This window comes from Scardinius erythrophthalmus (assembly GCF_964197995.2).
Source record: "Scardinius erythrophthalmus genome assembly, chromosome: 15".
In the NCBI taxonomy this organism is placed as follows: Eukaryota; Metazoa; Chordata; class Actinopteri; order Cypriniformes; family Leuciscidae; genus Scardinius; species Scardinius erythrophthalmus.
The window spans coordinates 38,003,250-38,027,323 of record NC_138235.1 but is presented as its reverse complement, the minus strand read 5'-3'; the positions used below and the strand labels follow the sequence as shown (position 1 = coordinate 38,027,323).

The window sequence follows — 24,074 nt, the reverse complement described above, 5'->3', positions numbered from 1 at the left end:
AGTTAGTTGAACCGGCTCATTCGAACATCACTAATAAAGTTGCCTCAATTGTGTATTTATTTTTATGTTTTTTTTGTTTTGTTTGTTTTTTACAGTATGAAGACTGCACCTTCTGAAATGCAGCTTGTAAAATAAATCACATCTGGCATTCGGAAAACTACTCCATTATACTTCCTTCCTAAAGCCTCTGGACAACACTCTACATGACAGAGTATTTGCATAATAATTACCAAGCTGTTTAGTTTACAAGAAATGTCAGTTATAGAATTGAACACTTGTCTTTATTTAGATGCTGCAGTTATTACAATATAAACCAAAAATCACAATATTTCACAAATAGTTAAATGTTAAAGCTGGAGAGGAGAGAGAAAAAGGCCTTAGAAATTTCCTTACAAAATAACATGTAGAAACTTTGGAATTCAGTATATTATGTAGAATTTTACTGTTTAATATTAAATCATATTATGTAAAATGTCATAGATTTAAAAAGCAAAGTATAAATGAAAGAGAAAAGCAAACAAATCTTTGTGTTGATTAGAAAATATAGACTTGTGATAAATTGGCCATTCAAATGTAACCGTGGTTAAATATTGGGTAAAACTTTAGTTTAGGGTCCATTTCTCACTATTAACTAGTTTCTTATTACCAGGATATTGGTTGTTTATTAGTACTTACAAAGCACATATTAATGCCTTAATAAACAGCAATTAGGAGTTTATTGAGGCAAAAGTTCTTAATAGTAAGAATTGAACCTTAATCTAAAGTGTGAACATATTTTTTCACAGAACATAACTCACAAATATTTAATTATAGGTGATGTTTTTTTGTGTTTTTTTTTGAGGGCCTGCAAATAGTTTTTTTGCTCTTGTAAACATTTTGTCTATCACATTTTTATTTACATATTCTAAAAACAGCAATCTTTTCAGATTCTTTTTATTTTCATTTTAACTGACAGGAGTGATGATCAGTGGGTTTGAGTTTTTACCTTCATCATTATCGTCTGGGTTGAAATATGGATAGAGTTTCTCCGTGAAAGTCTGACCAGTGAAAGAGTAGATATGAGATCTGGACTCCACGTCATAAAAAGAGACCAGACCCTCCTCATAATCCACAAACACACCAACCTTCTCAGGTGTCACTCTGTGAGGGAACATAACCACTGGATTATCACAAGCTACATAATGATCCTCATCAGTCAGCATCATAATCCAGTATCCATTCTCAGGTCTCAGGAAACTGTCAGTCTCCTCCTTCCTGTCAATGGATTCTTTGATCACTCCTAAACTCCAGTCAGTCTTTCCCTTCACCTGCACCTCATAGTAAAATCTCCCTGAACTGAATCCCTGCTTTGCCAGAACACAACTCTTATCAAATCTCTTTGGGTTTTCTGGGACGTCCTGCTCAATGTCTCCACAACTGACTTGTTTTCCATCATCAGACAGGATGAGATATGAATGAGCCGTATCAGGATCCAGAGTCACATCCACTGAGAGAGATCAGACATTTCAGATATACAGTATATAATATAGATTAACACAGTATTGTGAATGTATTGAAGAAAATGGTGTCAGTCACACTGTACCTGCAAACTTCTGCTCAAACTTCAACCCTGTGGACACATGACAATATAATGATGAATTATTCATAGCAATAGTTTCAGTGAGTTTCTCTCCACTGGCAGCATGTTGTTGTTTGTGTAACGGTCACCAGCTGGAGTGCCCTTGAGAGCCACCAGAGGGCACTCCAAACCAGACTATCACGTTCACTCACAGACTACATCTCCCATCATTCTCTGCCTGGACTCATCAGCACTCATGATCACATTCACCTGTATCACATTATCTTGTTTAGTTCACCCCATATAAGCCTGGTTCACCCCATCACTCACAGTAAAGTTTTGTATGCGTGCACTGCATTTCTGAGCGTTTTCCCTGGTTTTCTTGTCTCTTGGTTTTTTGGATTTCTTGCTTGTCCCGTGGATTACTCTTGTGCCTCTGACCCCTGCCTGTTTTGATTTTGTTTGTTTGTTTGGACTGCCTTCCTGTGTATGACCCTCTGCTTGTTGGATTACGATTCTGGATAACCCCTTTAATAAAAGCTGCATTTGGATCCTCTACCCTCGTGTCTCGGAGCAGTTTGTAACAGTTTGTAAAACAATGCAGAATGTGTTTACAGTAAATATACTTACAGTGGAGGTCTATGGGACAAATATAATGAGGATTTAACTCTCATACTGTGTTTGTCTCCTGTTTTCCTGTCTTTGTGTTTAGGGCGTCAATATGGCAAACATTTATAGTGATTGTATAAAAATAAGCATTTAAAGGGGTCATATAATGTCATTTTTGTACAAGCTAATATGATTCTTTAGGGTCTAAATTAAAAGTTTGTAATTTACTTTAATTAAAAATTCTCATTAGTATTGTAAGAAAACACTCATTTTACCTGGTCAAAAACAGCTCTGTTTTCAGCACGCCGTTTGAGTGCATGTGTCTTTAAATGATAATGAGCTTTGCTCACCCCGCCCCTCTGTTCTGTGCATACACCGTTTGTAAGACAATAACAGACATCCCAACCTGCAAAAAGTCATTTCAGGGAGATACCCCCCCCCCCCCCCCCCCCCAAAAAAAAGGAAAGAGGACAAGCATATGACATTTCACCTCAGAGTTGTGGTCACTGGTCACTAAAATATATAAAAGCATAATATATAATTTCTATGGCTATAGGCCCATGCAATTGTTAATTATGTTAAAATATCTAGATTACTTTTACTTATATAAGCTGCTTGTACTATTTATGTAAACTGCTTTTATTTATATTCCATTGCAGCTTTAAACAGGTCTAAGGAGTTTGCTGTTTTCATGTAGCCTTGGCAACTAGCCGGCCTGAATATTATGTACATGAAATGAAACTTGTTGAACTCACCTCAACATGTCTTTTACAATAATTTAACCCGCCATGGGCAATGCTGAAGTCACTGTTACAAACTGTACAGCGTGCAAGACTGTCATTATGTTTTACTCTTATAAAACAGGGTTACACTGTAGTGTAGTCTGGCGTAAAATGTGTCTTATACTTTCGTTTTTTGTGGCACTCTCCCTCTGCCATGGCGCTCCTGCTTCTAGATACACTGAACTGAACTGATTCGGTTCGGGAAAAGAGATAAAAGCCCGCCCACACTGACAATTGATTGGTTGATTTACCGAAACAGGCCAATCAGAATGCTCTCTATCTTACATGCGCTTCATGAGGCACACTCGCTCCCTCTCTCTCTGCCGTGCGCGCGCTACACACGGTTTACTTTGGAACACAGTCATGCGCGCTCTTGCTCGCTCGCTCAAGATTCCGGGAGATTTTAACTCATTTGCGGGTATCAGGGAGCCGCTATCAGTATGCGGGAGACTCCCGGAACTTCCGGGAGACTTGGGATGTCTGCAATAACCACAACGCGTTGTTTATTATAAACATGGGATTATGAATTATATTGAGAACGTCATACATAGAAAACATGCCGTAATGTACCCTGAGTGTAAAAATAGCCGCATTCATTATGAAGCGTGCAGCAAGCGATTTGCAAAGATTATTATAAAGATTAATATAAAGATTAATATAAAGGTTAATAAAACGTTACACTCACTCACTTCTTCTGGAGGTTCAGCAGGAACACGAATAGTTGGTACCGATCCTTTTTTCAGGAGCAGCTTCTTAGCAAAACCAGCTTTACTGGCCCTCGTTTGTAAAGCAGTCTGGTGAAATGATTCGCGCAAACATGAAAGCATTGACGTTGTGGGAAATATTCCCTTCGAAAACAAACTCAGCCACTGCGTCTTCAGCGGTTCGGATTTAGGAACACCAAAATGACTGCTGTGTTCGTTATTACACCCAAGAACAGAACACCACAATCGTTAGACGCCATTCTACTCAGTGCTCCAGCTATCAACATTGAACGCGCCGGTTGGCGCGGGCTATGATTGACAGCTCGCTCACGAGGGCGGGTCTGTGTTGAAACAGGTCTGTCAATCACCATTGTGGGAGGGGCGTCCGACCGTGTGACATAACACGGTCGAACGGCTTGATTTAGGAGAGGGGGAAAGATGATTTAAAAAAAAAACACTGGATGGATTTTTATCATTTTATGATGGTTGTGTACAGGCACTGTCAACACACATTTCAGTACAATCAACTTGTAAAAGTGCATGTACCATTATATGACCCCTTTAAATAATACAAATTATATAGGCCTATCATTTTTTGTTTACTTCTCATCTATACATTTATGCTTTGCTTTTGGGGAATATGAAATACTTTTTTTTAAACAAAATTCCTCAACTACACCATTAGCATGCATATGAAATATTACATTTTTATGAATTCAAAATTAAATACTGAGTCGTTTCTTGTTATTGATCTAGGTGTTAGAGGCAGAATTCTGCTTTCTGCTGGTTAGAGAAAAATATGCAGTGAATATAGTTTTAGGAAAAAGAGGCCCATAGAGATCTATTCATTTTCTAGAGGTGGCTAACTGCTCTTATTACAGCTTTTGTGGTGTATATTTTGTGAATATATATATATATATATATATATATATATATATATATATATATATTGTTGTATAATATCAAGGAAATGCAATTACCTGCTTCCTTGTTTATTGTAGATGCCTTTTTGTTACACATATTTAGCCAATGTATTGGATATAATGCATTGCATTCAATGTTGTTATTTATTTTGTTTGTAAAAGATGGCTTATATTGTTTTGGCATAGATGTACAGTAATTGGTTATGTATGTATATGTGACTGTGCCAACCCATGTTAAGAGGAGCAGAAAAGTGCGATTATGTGTGTGCGCTAGACTCCTATAACTGTAGTGTAAATGAACTCAGCCATCTTAGTTGAGTTTACTGGAGTTCAAGGACATGAAGAGGTGGACCGCTTGCACCTGCCTGGAGAAGGATCTGGGAAACTTTGGAGGAGTTTGAAGGAGTGTCAACCGAACGTCTGTTGAAAACAACAGGAGTATAAAAGACTGATGAACTGTTTGCCTCTTGGGATACTGATACGCCAGTGCCCCCGACGCCTAGAAGCCCAGAGCTGGGGACAAGAAACCCCAAGCAGAAGATAAGAAGCCCAGAGCTTACTACACCTTTGATTCAAAACGTGACTATTGTATTTTATATTTAAACGATGAAGTTCTATTTGCCTTTATATTTTTGTTTATTATAAAAAGAAAAGTAACCAATTAAAATAAATTTAATTGATTACAAAATCTGCCTACTGAGACTTAGATTTATGATGCTGGAAGACTTTTAATGAGAACATACCACAGGGGAGTCTTCTGACCAAATTGTAAGTACCTTTTGAATGCTTACGGTTTAGGTCAGATTTGACTTTCTTTACCTTACCTGAGAATAATAAATAAATAGGTAAAAGGTGTTAAGAGTAAAGTACACACCGTAAAACAATATATATATATATATATATATATATATATATATATATATATATATATATATATATATATATATATATATATAGTTTAAATACATTAAACCAGTATTTTCAAAAGTATTTGAAAAAAGTATTTATATCAAAGTTGATATTTTTGTTTGAGGTCTGTTATCGTGTTTTTGCAATGCCACTAAAGTCGAGACTGGATTGTAATCACATATTATTTCTTTCAATAATCCAAATGTATAAAATAATTAACTTTAGAACAAGAAATTAATCAGCATAAGCAGATATGAAAAGGAGTGAAGAGTGAACACTGTGTGTGTGTGTGTGTGTGTGTGCGTGTGAGAGAGAGAGAGAGAGAGATCATGTTTGTTCGACACTGCATTTGTACTAGTACTAGGCCTTCAATTTTGTGTATGAACATTTTCAGATTTATGCTTGATAACTAAAGTTTGATAAATTAACTAATTTGGGTGTTTTTGAATAAGATTTTTTATTTTTCCATTAATGTTATATTTTTGGGTTTGGATTATTATGTTTTTGCAAGTTTGAATAAATATTAATTTCTATTTTACTTTTTTTTTTTGTATTCACTCTGCCTGATTAATTCAGCCACACATTTTTTGTGCCCATTACTGGGTTTCCATTAAACATGTACACAGATAGTTACATCCTTCCCGCCGTTAAAGTAAAACTTCTTTAACACAAGTTTACACGTAAAGAACTTTACAGGGTTAGTTGTTTTATTACATTTTTTTAAACAATGCTGTCCTTTACAAACTGAACTTAAATTGGATTTAACCCATAATATTCCTTCAAAACATTTTCTTAGTTAATGAAAAAAATCTACTGTATTTGATATTCACATACCAGTTTGATTGAGTTTTTCATTCAGTGTCTCCTGAGTTTTCTTCAGTTCAGTCAGAGCTCTATACAGAGGGTTCACATTCACATCAGAGTCAATCCTGATCTCAGTCCAGTTCTTGGTGTGTGGACGAGTGTTCAGGGATGAGCTCATCTACAGCAGGAGAGAGAGAAGACTGTTAAATGTGTTAATTTTTATGTTTATAGTTGGGTTCGTACAGATTCTGTAAAATGAAATACCAGGACTTTTCAAGCACTACTTTTCTGGATTTCAAGGACTTCAATCAGCATTTATCAAACAATATCTTTATTATTTTTTATAAATTACATATATATGGTATCACTATGGTTTCACTTCATAGAGATCAATCCATTGACCAGCGCTGTCAGGCATGGGAAATCCAAAAAATGAAAACCATTGAAAGGATATTGAAACAGATTTCCATGAATATATGATTGACCTGAAGAATTAAAGTTGTTTTATATACTTATCATATACTTAATATCAGCTAATAATATAATAATAGCTATATCTCAGACGGGCTGCAGCATTAATTTTGCGTGAAACGATTGTATTTTTTCAACAACAAAAAAATCAAAATATTTTTAATTAGGGATGCACCGATACCACTTTTTGCAGAACGAGTTCGATACCGATACTTTCATTTTTGGTACTCGCCGATACCGTAACGCGTAACCCATACCTGAATTTTCATGAGGTTTTGCGGTCGTCCACGGCTGCCTATGACGGCTGCACGCGAAAACCTCACAACACCCGCCCCTGTCGGTGATTGGTTGGAACACTATTTATTTTGGTTTTGAGCGGTGGTGAAACCAACTGTTTTTGTGTACAGATCTCAGAGCCTAGGCTACCTACAGAGACGCGTTTTTTTGACGGCCTGCTTATGGGGCGGGCAGCTAGCGGATCGTTAGGAAAGATTAGATGAATGTGATCATTTATGTTTGGGCCTGAAATCGCTGATACCACCTTAAATATTCTACTAATAAGATACATCTACTTCATAGACAATCTTATTTTTTATCCCCATTATACTCTCTGTCGTGAGTGTTTCTTTGTCTGGACACACTGTACACACACTGCCTGGCAGGCCTATTCGTTTGTTGGTATCAGAGCATTTTTACGAGTACGAGTACATGAGCTCGGTATCGGTGTATCCCTATTTTTACATTGTACGAACCCTATGTTTTACACAGTAGCTACCTTTCAAACACAGTTAATTCATTTTTCAAATTTGACTTTATTACCATTTTATTACCTTTTGTACATTTTCTAACAGACTGTTACAAAAACAATGTTCAAGCAGCTCATCATGTTTGTGAACAGAGTTTGTCCTGTAATATTGTACATATTGACTGAGACAGATGTTGACAGACCTGTATGAGATGGAGATGATCTTCAGTGTGTGAGAGCTGCTCCAGCTCAGTGTTTCTCCTCTTCAGCTCAGTGATTTCCTGATGCAGCTCTTTAATGAGATCTTCAGCCTGTTTCTCTGCTGCTTTCTGCTGTTCCTCCATCATCTTCAGCAGATCAGACTGACATCTCTCAATGGAGCGGATCAGATCAGTGAAGAGCTCCACACTGGAGGATTTCTCTTTCTCTGTGTTTCTCTGATGAATCAGATCAAATCGAAGATCTTTCTATTAAGTTTTATTTGTTTAATTGAGAACCTTTATTAAAGGAGAACTCCGGTCAATTTTAACATTGAGCTCATTTTTTTGTAAATTTGGAGTGCTGTCAATACAGAGAACAACGACAAAAATCGGTGTTGCCTACACCATGTTATCCTCTTTTTAAAATTTGCACCCTGTTGACTTCAATGGGTCAAGTTTTAAACCTGCTTTTAGCCTCTTAACATCCTTGATGTGTCATTACAAGTGCACAGGTCATGTGAGTGATTCCTTCAGAGTGAACACGGTGAATCTGACTGCAGTAGATGTGAAAGATATGAATAAAAATGATATTTATTTAGCCAGCGCTCATACCTGTATTTACATCCTGTTTTCAATCAAAGTCCACAGTAATCGATTGTCGAGTTCACGCGCATTGGTTTAGTACCTATGATCATGCGCGTGAACTTGACAATCGATTACTGTGGACTTCGACCGAAAACAGGATGTAAATACAGGTATGAGCGCTGGCTAAATAAATATCATTTTTATTCATATCTTTCACATCTACTGCAGTCAGATTCACCGTGTTCACTCTGAAGGAATCACTCACATTGGCTGTGCACTTGTAATGACACATCAAGGATGTTAAGAGGCTAAAAGCAGGTTTAAAACTTGACCCATTGAAGTCAACAGGGTGCAAATTTTAAAAAGAGGATAACACGGTGTAGGCAACACCGATTTTTGTCGTTGTTCTCTGTACTGACAGCACTCCAAATGTACAAAAAAATGAGCTCAATGTTAAAATTGACCGGAGTTCTCCTTTAAGCAGAATGAAATATAATGCACGATCAAATTTACAATGTTTTAACTTCCACTCACCTTTCTCAGATCTACTGAGTGCTGGATCTCTTGAATCTTCTTGATTCTGTCCTGGATCATCTGATGTACATCAGTTTGTCTCTTAGCCAGATGATTCTACATACAGAGAAAAACACATAACTTTATCCTCTGAAAAAATCGTATTAAAAGTGGCTGGAAATGTCTTTGAGGATAACATTCTTAAAATGTTGAAAAAATCAGCTTTTAGCAGATTTATAAAAAAAAAAAATAAAAAAAAACTATTGACAGTTTACAGATAGGAAATTTCAGTGAGGCTAGCAAGCAAGCTAAGTTTTGATAAGGATAAGATCCCACCCTCCCTTCAGAGAGTCTCCAAAGCATCACAAGAGACGGTGATAAATTACCTCATGTCTCAAAGCACGTAATATTACAATAATAATGAACGTAAACAACTTACAGAGCTCTTACTTGTACCACCTGACTGCTGCAGATTAATTTCGGCATTGATCGTGTTGACATAGAAATGCATAAATCAGAGTCTGAGGACGTGAACAGCTCCGGGGAGAACGTCACGGGTTGCCATCTCTTAATTGCGGTTACGACTGTCACATCCGCCAGCTGGAGTTCCCTTAATCTACACCAGAGGGCACTCCTCCTGACTCCTGGGCTTTTATATTATGGACCTCATTTCTCAGTATCCTTTTTATCTATTCTCATGATTGTGTGATTTCGCTCATCTGTGTGTGATTACCCATGTTAAAGTCTGCCAATTTAAGCCCTGTGTTTTCATTCTCTGTTTTGTGTTACCCTGATATTCTGAGCGCCTGTATGCTGGATTATCTTCTCCTGTCTTGGTCTTGTTCTTCAGCCCATTGTCCTCGATATACTTGTTTGCCTGTGATTTTGGACTATCGTACGTTTAGATTGTTTGCTCTATGGTTTTGACCCTATGCATGTTATATGGATTACGATTCTGGATTGTCCCAATAAAGCTGCAATTGGATCTTCAACCTTAGTCTCTGAGTAGTTTGTGACACACCATGGCGTGAACGCAGCATTGCTAATTGTTTTGGTTCAGGAGGAACTGTAAAAGAAGGCTGCTGTTTGTTTGTGGTGCTCGGTGACTGTCCGAAATCGCCCCCTTTACCCTTAAATAGGGTAATATTTGATGGGATAGCCATTTGTCGTGCTTTCCGAAACCATAGTGGACGTATTGAGTGCACTCATTCAATCCCACAATGCACCACAATAATGAGTGTACAACCAATGTACGCTCAATGGCTAGAGAATACCCATAATGCACTGATTGATCTTATCATTTTTTTACAGTGTGCTTCAGGGAATTTCATTTTGTAACACCAGCCAATGTGTCATCCTTATAAGGTTATAAATCTTATAAAGGTTTAAAGTGCTTTGTTTGTAACTCTTTACCTTCTTCTCTCGACTCTCCTCCTCTATAGGAACAGTGTTGTGAGTCCTGTGTTCTCCTTCAGTGCAGGACAGACAAACACACGTCTGGTCATCTCTGCAGAACAGCTCCAGAGGTCTCTCGTGTTTCTGGCATATATAATCCTCCAGATTTTCCACAGGATTGATGAGTTTGTGTTTCTTTAGACGTGGGACTCTGCGATGAGGCTCCAGATGAGAGTCACAGTAAGAGCTTTGACACATCAGGCAGGTCTTCACAGCTTTCTGCTTTCTTCCATCACAGATGTCACAGAACACCTCAGATTCTCCTAGATTGAGCTTCTCCTTAAAGTGTTGCGCAACCTCTCTGAGTGTTGTATTAATCTTGAGCTCAGGTCTTCTGCTGAATGTTTCTTTACAGAGTGGACAGAAGCAGGTCTGTGTGTTCGTCCAGCACTTGATCAGACAGGTTCTGCAGAAGTTGTGTCCACATGGAGTGGTGACTGGATCAGTGAACACTTCCAGACAGATGGAGCACTGGAGCTCCTCATTTAGTGCTGGACCACTGGAGGACGCCATGGCTGACAAAACAATGAGAATATATCATATAGATTGCTGGAAAGAGCAACTTTCATAATACAAGTTAGTTTGTTATATTTTAGTTTGTGTTCTAAAATGGATGTTGCATGGTTAAAAAATAAAACTAAAACCTATAACAACTTAATCTTATGCCTAGTATGATGAAAACGGCTTTGTTAATGTTTCTTGTCCCCTCACAATAACAGTTGATAATTATAACAGATCTGAACATGAATCGGGTGAATTATATAGGCCTATTTTCAAATCAAAATGGAAAAATTAGACAAAAGTTTATTTGTTTGCCTGATCATTTTTGAAGGTCGTTTAACATTTCTATCCTAAAACAGCTGTCAGATATGAAGTGTTTAGTTTAGCTACTTGCGTCTTATCTCACACTTTATGGCGTTTACTGAAGTGTGCAGTCGCAGTGGAATTCTCACTCATCAGGTTCTGTCAGCATTAAGTCCGCCTACTTTGATTTGATTGGTCATCTCAAATATTTTGACATTGATGAGTGATTACAGACCAATGAGGCAGCTCAGATGAGACGATCTTGGTGCTGTAGTGTTAATACTATAATTAAGAAATTATTTCACAACATTAATTATAGCACCTCAGGAAAATGCTTTTGGCAGTGAGGAAGAGGGTCGGTCGAACTACCCGTTTTTCTTTAGTTCATTTAGTCGCCAGTCTAAGTACTTCCTGATTCTAAGGTAGGCTATCTAAAGTGTGACTTTGACTTTTGATTTTAGCCAAAAAAATTACAGTAGGCCTACGTTTACCAACAATCTGATGCTGCTTCCAAATGCTACTAAACTACTGAACTAGCTCTTATATTTTCATCACTTACCTGTGAGTGAATATCAGATCTGGTTGTTAATTTCTGAGTTTCTGAAAAGAAATGTTGTTTGAGGAAGCTTCCAGTTCATCTGTACAGTTTCACTTTTACTTGAATCTTTACTCATCTGCAGTGACGGCATATAGCTCCGCCCATAATCATATGGACCAGTTCCTCATTCATCCCTGCTGAGTGTGCAAACGGTGTAAGAAACTTTTACAGGGCTCTCAAGTGTCACGCATTGAGCGTGACAGTCACTCATTTCGGTCTTTTGTCACGCACTCCCGCCACACATTGTATTTCTCACGCGGAAAAACTATTTATGCCGCAGCGCCCAAAATTTCGAAATTTCTCTGGCCGTGCCGATCTATGGAACCGGCAGGAAACAAGCGCGTCTCCCCTAGCCGAGCCTGCCACTTATCAGCCAATCAAAAAAAAAAAAAAGGGGGCTACACAATAGCCAATCAGAAAATAGCACTATTGTATCTGGGTAAGATTTAACGCAACAACCAATGAAAAAAAGCACATCCTGGAATTGTTAACGTGATTCTGCTACATCAAACTGCTTCGTTCAAAGTTCCGTTCACGCATAGAGGAAACCACTGGAGCTCCGAGCATCACTTTGAGCACAGAGATAAGTCATGATGATCTCCTGTTTTAATGTTACAACAAATTCACAACTTGTTTGACACAAACAGTGACAACTTGACTGCTGTTAGAGAATGTTTCCCAGATAATTAGCATAAGTTTTTCGTGAGTGTCTAACACTTAGCCAACAGTTTTACAGCCTGTTCACTGACAACACCTGCTCAGAACAAGTAGTCTAGGTCTTGTCATATTTTCGTTATCACACGATGACTGATATATTGTCACATTATAAACATCTCTCTCTCCAAATAGGCTTAATAATTTTATTAGCACTAAATAAATTAAAGTGTATTGCATAGTCGATGTTATAGGTCACTTTTAAAATCATGTCATATTTTATAATTATATCCTGGCCATGGATGCATTAATCATTGCATCTGTCTTTCAAAGATGTCAGGTAAAAAGTTAAATACACTGACACCTTATTTTTGTCCTTTCAAAAGTAACTGAATTCCCTGCTACATATATTATCCTACAGTAATCATAATTGTATTTAAAACATATACATGTACATGTATATGTATAATTATGTCATTATAAAATATATATTTGTTTATATACACACACTATAAATACATATATTTGAAAATAATACATTTTCCGCTTAAAAAAAAAAAAAGTTCCGTACATAGCCTATATGCGCCCCCTGAACCCCCATAATAAAGATGGACAGTGACAGAAATTTGCACAAATTAAGCATACATTCCATACAATTGAGGTATTGTTATGTCTAGATCCAGGTAATCATGAAGACAAGAAAGTTTCTCATTTCTTCAAGGTTTATTATTCAAGGTTTATTCAAACCCACAAGCAATATAACAGTGCCAGCCATTTACATGATTAGGCAGCAGGTGCAACCACCTCCATTCTTACTCTACACCTTTTATAGGTATCAACATGTGGACTACAGCGCCATCTCCTGACAAGTACATAAACACAACATTCCCCCTTTACTCAAAACTGTAAATTCCACCCAAATTACATAGTTGGTGCAATAGGCAAAACCTATACAAAATGTACATCCAATTCAATTAGTTTAACAATATATTCTACATTCTGTAACCAGACATATTAGAACTAGAATTAATTTATCATTTAGCACAAAATAATCAATGTCTTTTGTACTAAGTAACATAATCATGCAACCAACGCGGAGGGCGTTTCACTCTTGATGAAGACCTTACAGGAACAGATGAAGAAGCAATTTGATTAGGCAAGTTCACAAGTTCATTTTTAGGCAACACCGTAGAGGAAGGAACAGACTGGAGGGGCAAGGACACCAGTTCACTCTCAATGGCATTTTCCACAGGTGCACAAGCTGGAGAAAGATGAGATGCATGCCAGTTTTTCCCATCTGATAACTGGTAAGTGCATGGACCAAGTTGATGTACAATTTTCAAAGGCTTTGTGAATCTAGGATGTCCTTTTGGAACATGAACTGGAATTTTTATACGCACCCAGTCTCCAGGTTTGAACTCAGGAGTACAGGCTCTTCGTTTGAGGTCTGTGTATGTTTTCATCTTCTTTTGAGACAATGACACTTTCTGACTCACAGCAGGATCCTTACAAGTTATAGGAAGAGGGAGAACATTTAGACGAGTACGCAATTTTCTGCCACAGAGTAACTCAGAAGGAGACCGTCCAGTAACAGCATGGGGAGTAGCACGGTAAGTTTGAAGAAAGTCTGTCACTGTTGATTTCCATGGCTTTCCAGACAGAATAGCAGATTGAATAGAACTCTTCAGTACTCGATGAAATCGCTCAATAGCTCCATTTGCAGCTGGATGATACACTGACGTATGTATGTGTTGAATGTCTCGATCTTTCAGAAATGCAGCAAACTCCACTGACTTGAACTGACATCCATTGTCAGATACAATGAAATGAGGATTTCCAAATCTGCTGAAAACTGACGTCAAGAAGTTGATCACATTTTTACTTGTGATTGAAGAAGTGAATGCCACTTCTGGCCACTTACTATGATAGTCAATCAACGTCATAATGTACCGACAATCCCAGGTAGCGGTTTCAAATGGGCCAACAATGTCAACAGCCACTTTTTCCCATGGCATAGTTGGAAAAGGTACAGGTTGTAAAGGTGCAGCACGAACAGTTGTAACCTTATCAGAAGACAAGCAAACTTCACAATTCTTGATCTGTTCCTTAACCAAGCAGTCAATACCAGGCCACCAGTAAAGTTCACGAATGCGCTGTTTCGTACGCACTATTCCTTGATGACCTTCATGGGCAAGATTCACCAAAACACGTCGCAATGCAACAGGAACAACAAGACGTGACCCTCTAAACACATAGTCCTTTTGCACAGCAAGTTCATGACGTATTTGAAAATATGGACGTAGAACAACCCCCACAGCAGCTGATGAAGAGGGCCATCCACGAACAATCTGAGCACGTAATGCAGTCATTTCTGAGCATGATGCAGAGGCAAGAGCAAATTCAGTTGGAGACACAGCAGACATTTCAGAAGACAAAAATGCAACAAACTCCGGCTCAGTACCGGAAAAATCCTCATCAGAAGCAGGCAAAGGTAGGCGTGAAAGATAATCAGCAACTTGATTTTGAGAGCCGGGATAATAATTCACCTCATAGTTAAAACACAAGAGTCGCTCTGCCCAACGTGCGATCCTCATTCCAGCGCGATCTGTGCCTTTAGAGGAGAGGAGCACTGTCAAGGCCTGATGATCCGTACGTAGAAGAAATTTTCGACCCCAGAGGTAAGTTCTCCATTTTTCAACAGCCCAGACACATGCTAAAGCTTCCTTTTCAATCGTTGAATATTTGCGTTCTGCAGTAGACAATGTTCTTGAAGCAAATGCAACAATGTGCTCTGTGTTGTTTTCATGAATTTGAGAGAATACAGCACCTAGTCCATAATCTGATGCATCCGTTGAAACGACAGTAGGCAAGTTAGGGTCAAACAATGCTAAAGCAGGGCTTTGGAGTAGCAACTCCTTTACAGTACTGAAACTCTTCTGAGCCTCATCTGACCAGCTGAACTCAGAACCTTGTCTGATGCAAACACGCAATGGTTCTACAACTGTAGCGAAATTTGGAATGAATTTATTGTACCATGACAACAATCCAAGAAGGGAACGGAGCTGATGTGCATCTTTAGGAACAGGAGCATGAAGCATTGCACTAAGATGATCCTCATCTGGGTGAATACCCTGTGCAGATACAGTATGACCAAGAAAGCGCAAACTGCTTTTATTAAAGTGACATTTTGAATCATTCAACTGTAAGCCTGCATCATGTATGCGCTGAAGAACCACTTTGAGCATGTGGTCATGGTCACTTTTTGTGTGTCCCCAGACAATGACATCATCCAAATAATTGGCTACGTTTGGCAATCCTTGTAGTACAGTTGCTAGCATTTTCTGAAATGCAGATGGAGCTGAAGCAAGGCCATAAGGTACTCGACAGAATCTGAATAGTCCTTCATGGGTGATGAATGCAGTCAGATCACGACTTTCTTCATGTAACAAAAGCTGGAAATAAGCATTCTCTAAATCAATTGTAGAAAAGACAGTTGCTCCACGCAGCATAGACATCATCTCATCAATATGGGGCAAAGGATAACTGTCCGCAACAACAGCTTTATTTGGTTCTCGCAGGTCTACACACATGCGAATACCACCGGTCTTCTTCTGAACAACTACAATTGGAGAAATCCACGGTGATGCATCCACTCGTTCAATAACACCCAAGTCAAGAAGGCGTTGAAGTTCATCACTGACAGCATTTCGAACAGATAATGGCAACCGTCTGAGTTTCTGACGTACAGGTTTCACCACTGAAGAAGTTTTTACCTTATGCACAAATCCTTTTGCACATCCTAGCTTAGTAACAGGCACAGAAGCAGAAAGTCGCATTACAGAGGCTGAAGACTGAGTCGGTCCTGGAAGTATGGAAGAACCTTCAAACTTGAGATGCAATCCATTAATTAAATCCATTCCAAGAAGAGCAGTGCCACATTCGACTATAAAGATTGAAGTATTACAGGTCATATTATCTCTGGTAACAGTAACAGGTAGACAACCAAGCACTGGTATTGGATTTCGTGAATACGTCACCAATTTAACAGCAGGAGGCAGCAAAGAGTCTTGTTTAAAGTGTTTTTCATACACAGATTTAGGCAGAATGGAAACGGAAGATCCAGAATCCACAATCAACTCCACAGGTACAGAGGCTGATGCAGTCATGATAGTAGTAGTACACTTTATCTTATTAGATACTGAATCATGCATGTAAAGAATCTGAAGCTCAGGAAGTTCAATCTCATGTACAGAATGTGTTTGCTGTGAACGACACACTCTTGAAAAATGTCCCAACTTTTGACAATTATTGCACTTTACAGAAACTGCAGGACATCTGGAATCATTTGCAAGATGTTTTGTAGATCCACATCGATAACATGCACGAGCCAAGGAAGTAGCAAAAGACTTTGAAGGCACAGGCAGAGGTTTCAAAGGTGATTGTCTTTTGTAACGATCAACAGCAGGCACACTTGTTGCTTGTATTGCTTGCACAGGTACTGAACTCTGATTTGAAAAAAGTTTAGCTTGTTCACCAGCAGCCTCCATTTGTGTAGCAATAGTAATAGCCTTGTTAAGCGTCAAATCAGTCTCTAACAACAGACGTTCTCTAATACGATGACTGTTTACATTCTCCACTAATTGATCTCGCAACATTTCATCATTATTAGATGCAAACTCACATGTGGTGGCTAAGTCCCGAAGAGAAGCAACATACTGCAGGATTGTTTCACCTGGTGCTTGAATTCGTTTTCTGAATGCATGACGCTCAGCCACAACATTACGTCGAGGAATAAAGTGTAGTTTCAAAGTCTCAATAGCATCCTCCATTGTTTCTCCTGGGTTTGGTAAAGTATAGAATAGTCTCTGCCCTTCTGTTCCCAGGCAATGAAGAAACAAAGCTCGCTTTCTTGCAACTGGCCAGTCATCTCCTGATGCATTTATGACAAGTAAGTAATTCTCAAACATCTTTAACCAGACGCCAAAAGGAATAGACGGCTCACCCGGACATGGTAAGAATGGCGTAGGAAAAGAAGCAACAGCAGACATCTTTCATGTAGAACAGCAAAATCCTCGTCGCCAATTTGTTATGTCTAGATCCAGGTAATCATGAAGACAAGAAAGTTTCTCATTTCTTCAAGGTTTATTATTCAAGGTTTATTCAAACCCACAAGCAATATAACAGGTATTATCGAAATAAATAAGTGATTATTTAACAAAAGGAAAGTAAAACAGTCAGGGTTACATTTTAGACACACACACACACACACACACACACACACACACACACTTCTGAAGCGATAGAAAAGTCCTCGGGACCGAATCACTCGCAAGACGCAACCTGCATTGGTGTACAAGGCCGAAGTCCACCATTCTCCAGTTGAATGGTTGCTACACACACATAGTTTAGATGTGTCCGTGGTTGATGGTTTTAAGTTTTAAAACTAAAGTTAGTCTTTTCTTATTCAGTTTATTTTAGGTTCCAAATAATGGCTTAGATACACTCATAGACACATTCTTTCTCACACACATACAAAATGTGTAGCAGTTATTTCAATGAAATGATTTTGCCTTTGTTACTCTGTAACCAATAAAATAGTTTTTTTTCACTGCCTTTGTCACACGTAAGAACAATCCCTAAATTAAACTGAGATAGATGGGTGCCCTAAGTGAAAATTTTATTTGCAATCATGAAATTTAACTGTAAAATTTTAATTTAACTTGACTCGAGACTTGAATGCAAAGACTCGAAACTGACTTGTGACTTGCAAAACAATGACTTGGTCCCACCTCTGTTGTTTTGTTTGATGGTGGTCACACTATTTTCCACTGAATTATGCGATCTGAATAACTCAAAACAGCGAACACAGCGAGCTCTGTCTCTCCTCTTCCTGATTTGCGTCAGATCTCAGCACTCTCTAATTCGCTGTACAGCTGTCAATCATCTCACGTATCCTGCCCTTCTGCATGACGCTGTCCTGTGTATACTTCCTCATTCTGAGCTCTGAGACAAACAAAACTAAACATCTCTTCACCTGAAACAAGAAGCTAATAAATGCACGATTTCGGGTATATGTGGTTTGTGTGTGATTTTCGTGCGATTTGGGGTATTTTCATATGAATAAAGAATATTTACAGTATAGGCTACATGCTAAGCAAAGTGTAGCCATTAGCTGCATATAAAATGCTAAATATAACATATTTCAACATCTTTTTTTGACTTAAAACCATTTTAAACCGCGAACGGAATATGATACAAATACTTGATGGTGTTTTAAAGTGAGCTTTAAGTAAAAGTGTTTATTAATCTTTTAAATTGTGTCATGTAGCTTGATGCTACTTGTTGCTCTAATCCACCTGCTGCAAAAGCTTTTCTATTCCATAATCTTATTTGTTAAAATAATTCACATAAGGTCCCAAGAATAGTTATTTTTTGTTTAAAAAAAAAAAAAAAAAACCTGCGCTTCTACCTCCACCTAGAGCCTGTTACTTGTTTTGCAAAAATCCACCGCTCCCTGTTCTTCTGGTCCAATCAGCACAGGGCTGTGTGAGATCTGACTGTCAATCACAGTTTGTGCACACTTTAGTTGTGGTTATAAGTTGTTATACTACATTCATATAATATGTTTATACATTTAATAAATATATTCTTAATATTTTTTGTTTTTATGTTTGAGCTTATATATCTCAATATTAATAACAGTCTGATTAATTCTGAGTCTTGAACTGTAAACTCTCAAGGGTTGGCTTTCTAAATATATGTGTGTTATGTGTCTATTCAGAATGACTTATGAGCAGCAACCTTTTTATTTTGGGTATGTCATGTATGCCCCACATGCCAACATTGGGTCTGTCTGGTAAGGGGTTAAAGTATTTTAATGAGTTAATGTTTTGTAAAAACATAACTTATTGATCATATTATTTTTTACAGTGTGCTTTGGGGAATTCAGTTTTATAACACTATCTAAAAACAAAAATGACACCTTGCTGTTAAAAAATAACCAGTAAGAGCCAATTTGTCTTCTTTGTAAGGTTATACAGCTTATAAGGGTTAAAGTGTTTAGTTTAAACATTTTTACCTTCTTCTTTTGACTCTCCTCCTCTAAAGGAACAGTGGTGTGAGTCCTGTGTTCTCCTTCAGTGCAGCAGGACAGACAAACACACGTCTGGTCATCTCTGCAGAACAGCTCCAGAGGTCTCCCGTGTTTCTGGCATATATAATCCTCCAGATTTTCCACAGGATTGATGAGTTTGTCTTTCTTTTGATGTGGGTTGCTGCGATGTTTCTCCAGATGAGTCTCACAATAGGAGATGTGACACATCAGGCAGGTCTTCACAGCTTTCTCCTTTCCTTCATCACAGACGTCACAGAACACTGGATGATCACTTGAGGATGTCATGGCTGACAAAACAAATGAAAATGTAACATCTACATTGCTGAATAGAGCAACTTTTATATTAATAGTTTCCTTTCGATACGGTTCACTCTTGTTACGTCAGTTTCTAATGCGTATGGGGAATACTGAATACTGATTTTCTCAGAATACTGAAGCCTGATTGGTTCATATATGTTCTTTGCACAGACACATGGCTTTTCAGCCTGCCGAAATGGGCGCTAAAAAGCGACTTAAATAGGCAGTCGGTCCGCCCATAAAGGCGTCTACTAGATCAGAGGTTTTCAATCCTGGTCCTGGGGACCCACAGCTCTGCACATTTTATATGTCTCCTTTATCTGACACACCCAGTTCAGTTCATAGCTCTTTCCTAACGAGATGATGATCTGAATCAGGTGCGTTAAATGAGGGAAACATACAAACTGTGCAGAGCTGTGGGTCCCCAGGACCAGGATTGAAAACCACTGTACTAGATGACTAAGTGTAAATTAGGAGAAAACGGAGTTTCCCCATTCGTGTCAGAAACTGGCACAATGCTCATTCCCGTTATCTCAGGGAACCAAGGTTACGTTAACAGCAGAACGTTCTCTTACGAGAGGTCTCTCGTACTGCGTTAGATATCTAACGCTAGGGGAAAATCCTTTTTCCACGAGATATTGAAGCCAAAAATGATCCTTAATTTTGTAATAATGCAAAACGCGTTGCGGCAGCATACAGACATAGGCGAGGCAGCTCGCGCGCCTATTGGCTGTTCTGCGGCAACTGCAGCAGCCTATCGAGCGAGGCCTGGCGTGACGCCAGACCCAATGAGGGTGCTTCGCGCCCGCTGCGTCACGTCCCGCCGAAACGGGCGTGGTCTAGGCCTATAAATACGCTCGCAGGCAGCTACCATCCGATTTTTTCATCCTTCAAGCGAAGCACACGCATCGCTGGAGCTGGAGAAGAAGCCGCGCCGTCTGAGAGAGAGCACCTTCAGCGGGACGAGTCACTGAAGTCGCTGGCCGCGCCGCCTTCCTTGCCTTCCTGCTGCGCTTTCCGGCGCTTATATCCTTTACCTTATTCTCTGTACTCTGTGTGTGTGTGTGTGTGTGTCGCCGCCGCGACACACATTCTAAAAGAGCAGCGTCTTTTTCAAGATGCCTTCCTGCGGCTCGTGCAGAGCCACACTCAGCGACGGGGACCGCCATGTTATCTGCGTTTCCTGCCTGGGTGAGGAACATGCAGCTCTCGCGCTCGCTGACGGCGGATGCCCTCACTGCGAGCTGATGCCTATGGCGACTCTGAGGACTCGCCTGGCTTTCTTCACCGAGACTGCTCCCCCGCCCGCCGCGGTGTCGCGCCGTAAAAAGCGCCGTGCCCAGCGGGTCCCAGAACCTTCCCCCAGCCGCCAAAGCTCGCCGGTTCGCCCGCCTGCTTCACCGGCTTCGTCAGCTTCTCTTCCTGATGGACAGCGGCCGCCGTCTGCCGCCGCTTCCATCGACATCGCTGACGAGGAAGCCCTGCTGGGAGAGGATGATTCCTGCTCTATCCTGGCGTCAGGCAGTGAGGATTGGGCGAGCTCTGAGGATCTCGCGCCCCCTGCCCGCACATCGTCGGGCAAGAGAGCGTCCATCGAGACGGAGCTCATGCGGATACTCGCACAGGCCGCGGCGAGCCTCGGCCTCGAGTGGTCTTCGCCCGAGCAACCCGCTCACAACCCGGCTGGATGGCTTTTTCCTGCCTGGGGAGCGCGTTTCGCCTACATCTAGACCAGCGCCCTTTCTTCCTGAGCTTCACAAAGAAGTCGCTAAGTCATGGAACGCCCCCTATTCAGCTAGAGTGCGTCCTGCTGTTTCTGTGGCATTCTCTGCAGTTGACGATGCCAAGAACAGGGGATACCTTTCGCTGCCGCCGGTCGAAGAGGCGATAGCGGCCCACTTATGTCCGCCCTCCGCTGGACGGCGCGCTAAGCTGGCCCTACCCTCGAAAGCTTGCTGCACGACGTCAAGCCTGCTCCGCCACGCTTTCTCCGCCGCCGGGCAAGCTGCGTCAGCGCTGCACACCATGGCCACGTTGCAGATCTTCCAGGCCGATCTCCTCAAAAAGCTGGATGAGAAAGGACCTGACGCGATCTGCGTGCCGGACCTAAGAAGCGCCACGTACCTCGCTCCCTCCCGAAGCGCTCCAGCTCTGCAGCAGGCCGTGCGAAACCGTCTGCACAGAGCTCACAGCCCCAGCCACCGTCCACTGCCGCCACTTCGCAGCGCCGCCAGGCCCGAAGCGCGAAGCCGCGCTCCCGCTCATCCAGCCGCCGCCCCGCAATGCGTGGCCCGCGGCCTAGGATTGTGGTTAAGCCCGAGGCCCCAAAGTCGTCCTAGCACGCCTAGGAAAACGACGGTGTTCGAGTCCCGCTGCGGCCGGACTCCCACCAAAGTTATTTGCTCGTCCAGTTCCAGAAAATGTGACTGTTCCAGTGTTTTCTGCAGCCAACAAGCCGGTTCTGTCACCCGCTTGCCTGCACACAAATGCCGTTTTCACGGCTACCCAGATAAATCCACAAGAGAGTGTATTTTCTGGTGTCCCGGCCACGGCCGATGGTGTCTCATGTGTAGTAAGAATGCCCACTGCCCAGTGCCCATCTCTACACACAAGCACAGCCTGTCACACAGGTCCCACGCACATAAAATCGACTCAGATCGATTGCGCTTCAAACGTGGTAAATGTGCCCACTACCCAGTGCCCACAAACACCACGTCATGCATGTCTCACGGTTTCTGTAAAAACGAAACCAGCGTGCATTCGCTTCACTCAAGCGAACAATGCTTTCGGTGTGATAAATGTGCCCGCTGTCCCGCGCCCACATCCACACATAGACATGACAGTTCCCACGGGACTCGCCCAGCCCTCCCCCTCGCGGCTGACCGCCGCAGAGGAGTCGAGCTCGGGCAATCTGCCCGCTGTTATCAGCGCCCCATGCCTCAAATGTCACGAGCGCGACGCTTGTGTTACAGCACACCGAAGCCTCTCCACCGCTGAGCGAACGGAGCGCGCTTCGTATTCAACCCCTAGCTATTCATGCAGACGCATGGGCAAAGCTGCCCGGGGTTTCGAAGTGGGTGCTGGACATTATAAAAAGAGGCTATTCGCTACAGTTTCGCCGACGCCCTCGCCGCTATGCGGCACGCGTCGAGACCACGGTAAAAGCAGAAGTAGCACATTTACTTCGAGCCGAAGTGGCGAAACTATTGAACAAAGGGGCCATAGAGCCTCTCTCTCAAGTTCAGAGCGAAGGAGGGCTATACAGCAGATACTTCCTGGTACCGAAGAAAGACGGGGGTCTCAGACCCATACTAGATCTAAGGCAACTGAACAGAGTGCTTGTGAAGCGACAGTTCAGGATGCTCACGGCCAGAAAAATCCTCGCGCAGGTTCGCCAAGGAGACTGGTTCGTGTCAATAGATCTGAAAGACGCGTATTTTCAAATACAGATAGCGTCACGTCACAGGCGATATTTGAGATTCGCCTTCGAGGCCAGGCATATCAGTACACAGTCCTGCCGTTCGGTTTATCCCTGGCACCCCGTACATTTACGAAGTGCATGGATGCGGCGCTCGCACCCCTCAGAATGAGGGGCGTGCGAGTACTGAACTATTTGGACGATTGGCTGATTCTAGCGCAATGTCGCTCAGTGCTCATAGAACACACGACCATTTTACTTGATCACCTCGAGAATCTGGGTCTCAGTGTCAATTGGGCGAAGAGCTCTCTGTCCCCCAGTCAGACGATATCTTTCCTGGGCACAGAGTTGGACTCGCTGTCCATGATAGCGCGACTATCACCACAGCGCGCGGTAGACATTCAGCGCACAGCGAACTCGTTCCACTGCGGCGCATCTGTCCCGCTCAAGAAATTTCAGAAGATGCTGGGTCTCATGGCCTCAGCATCATCAGTGCTCCGGCTGGGCCTGCTCCGCATGCGCCCGCTGCAGTTTTGGCTGAAAGCGCGAGTCCCACGCCAAGCGTGGGCATCCGGTCTGCTTCACCTCAAGGTCAATCAGAAGTGCGTCACAGCTCTGAAACCTTGGAGAGCGGACGACTGGTACCAATCAGGTGTAAGCCTGGGGACTTCCTCGAGAGTGAAAGTGGTGTCAACGGACGCATCCACCTCGGGATGGGGAGCTCTGCTCAATGGCAGACCGTTCTTCGGCCAGTGGTCAGAACGGGAGAAGCTCCTGCATATAAACTGCCTCGAAATGCTGGCAGTAGACAACGCGCTGACGCGTTTTTGTCCCCAAATAAAAGGACACCACGTCCTGGTCCGCTCGGACAACATGTCTGTGGTGTCCTACATAAATCGCCAGGGCGGCCTCAGGTCCAGGAGCCTGTACA

At 41.4% G+C, this 24,074-nt stretch overlaps 1 protein-coding gene across 2 annotated transcripts; it reads right to left on the bottom strand.

The window, feature by feature from the left end:
- Positions 1-241: 241 nt before the first annotated feature.
- On the bottom strand, positions 242-19,974 carry LOC308703385 (E3 ubiquitin-protein ligase TRIM39-like). 2 transcript variants are annotated; one of them, XM_081386826.1, is made up of 7 exons: positions 19,393-19,974; positions 10,217-10,773; positions 8,825-8,920; positions 7,709-7,942; positions 6,320-6,467; positions 1,583-1,609; positions 242-1,486 (listed from the first exon to the last, which is right to left on the bottom strand). In XM_081386826.1, exons 2-7 carry the CDS (start codon positions 10,769-10,771, stop codon positions 945-947), a joined length of 1,602 nt encoding a protein of 533 aa, XP_081242952.1. In that variant the 5' UTR covers positions 10,772-10,773; positions 19,393-19,974; the 3' UTR covers positions 242-944. The 2 variants fall into 2 exon arrangements, with proteins under 2 accessions (XP_081242952.1, XP_081242951.1); XM_081386825.1 differs by lacking the exon at positions 19,393-19,974 and adding an exon at positions 11,622-12,011.
- Positions 19,975-24,074: the final 4,100 nt, after the last annotated feature.

Coding starts and splice junctions, on each gene's coding strand:
- LOC308703385 (XM_081386826.1), bottom strand. CDS start 10,771: ATGGCGTCCTCCAGTGGTCCAGCACTAAATGAGGAGCTCCAGTGCTCC. Junction 8,921..10,216: donor AGGAGAGTCGAGAGAAGAAG/GTAAAGAGTTAC, acceptor CTCTGTATGTAG/AATCATCTGGCTAAGAGACA. Junction 6,468..7,708: donor ATCATCTCCATCTCATACAG/GTCTGTCAACAT, acceptor CTCCTGCTGTAG/ATGAGCTCATCCCTGAACAC.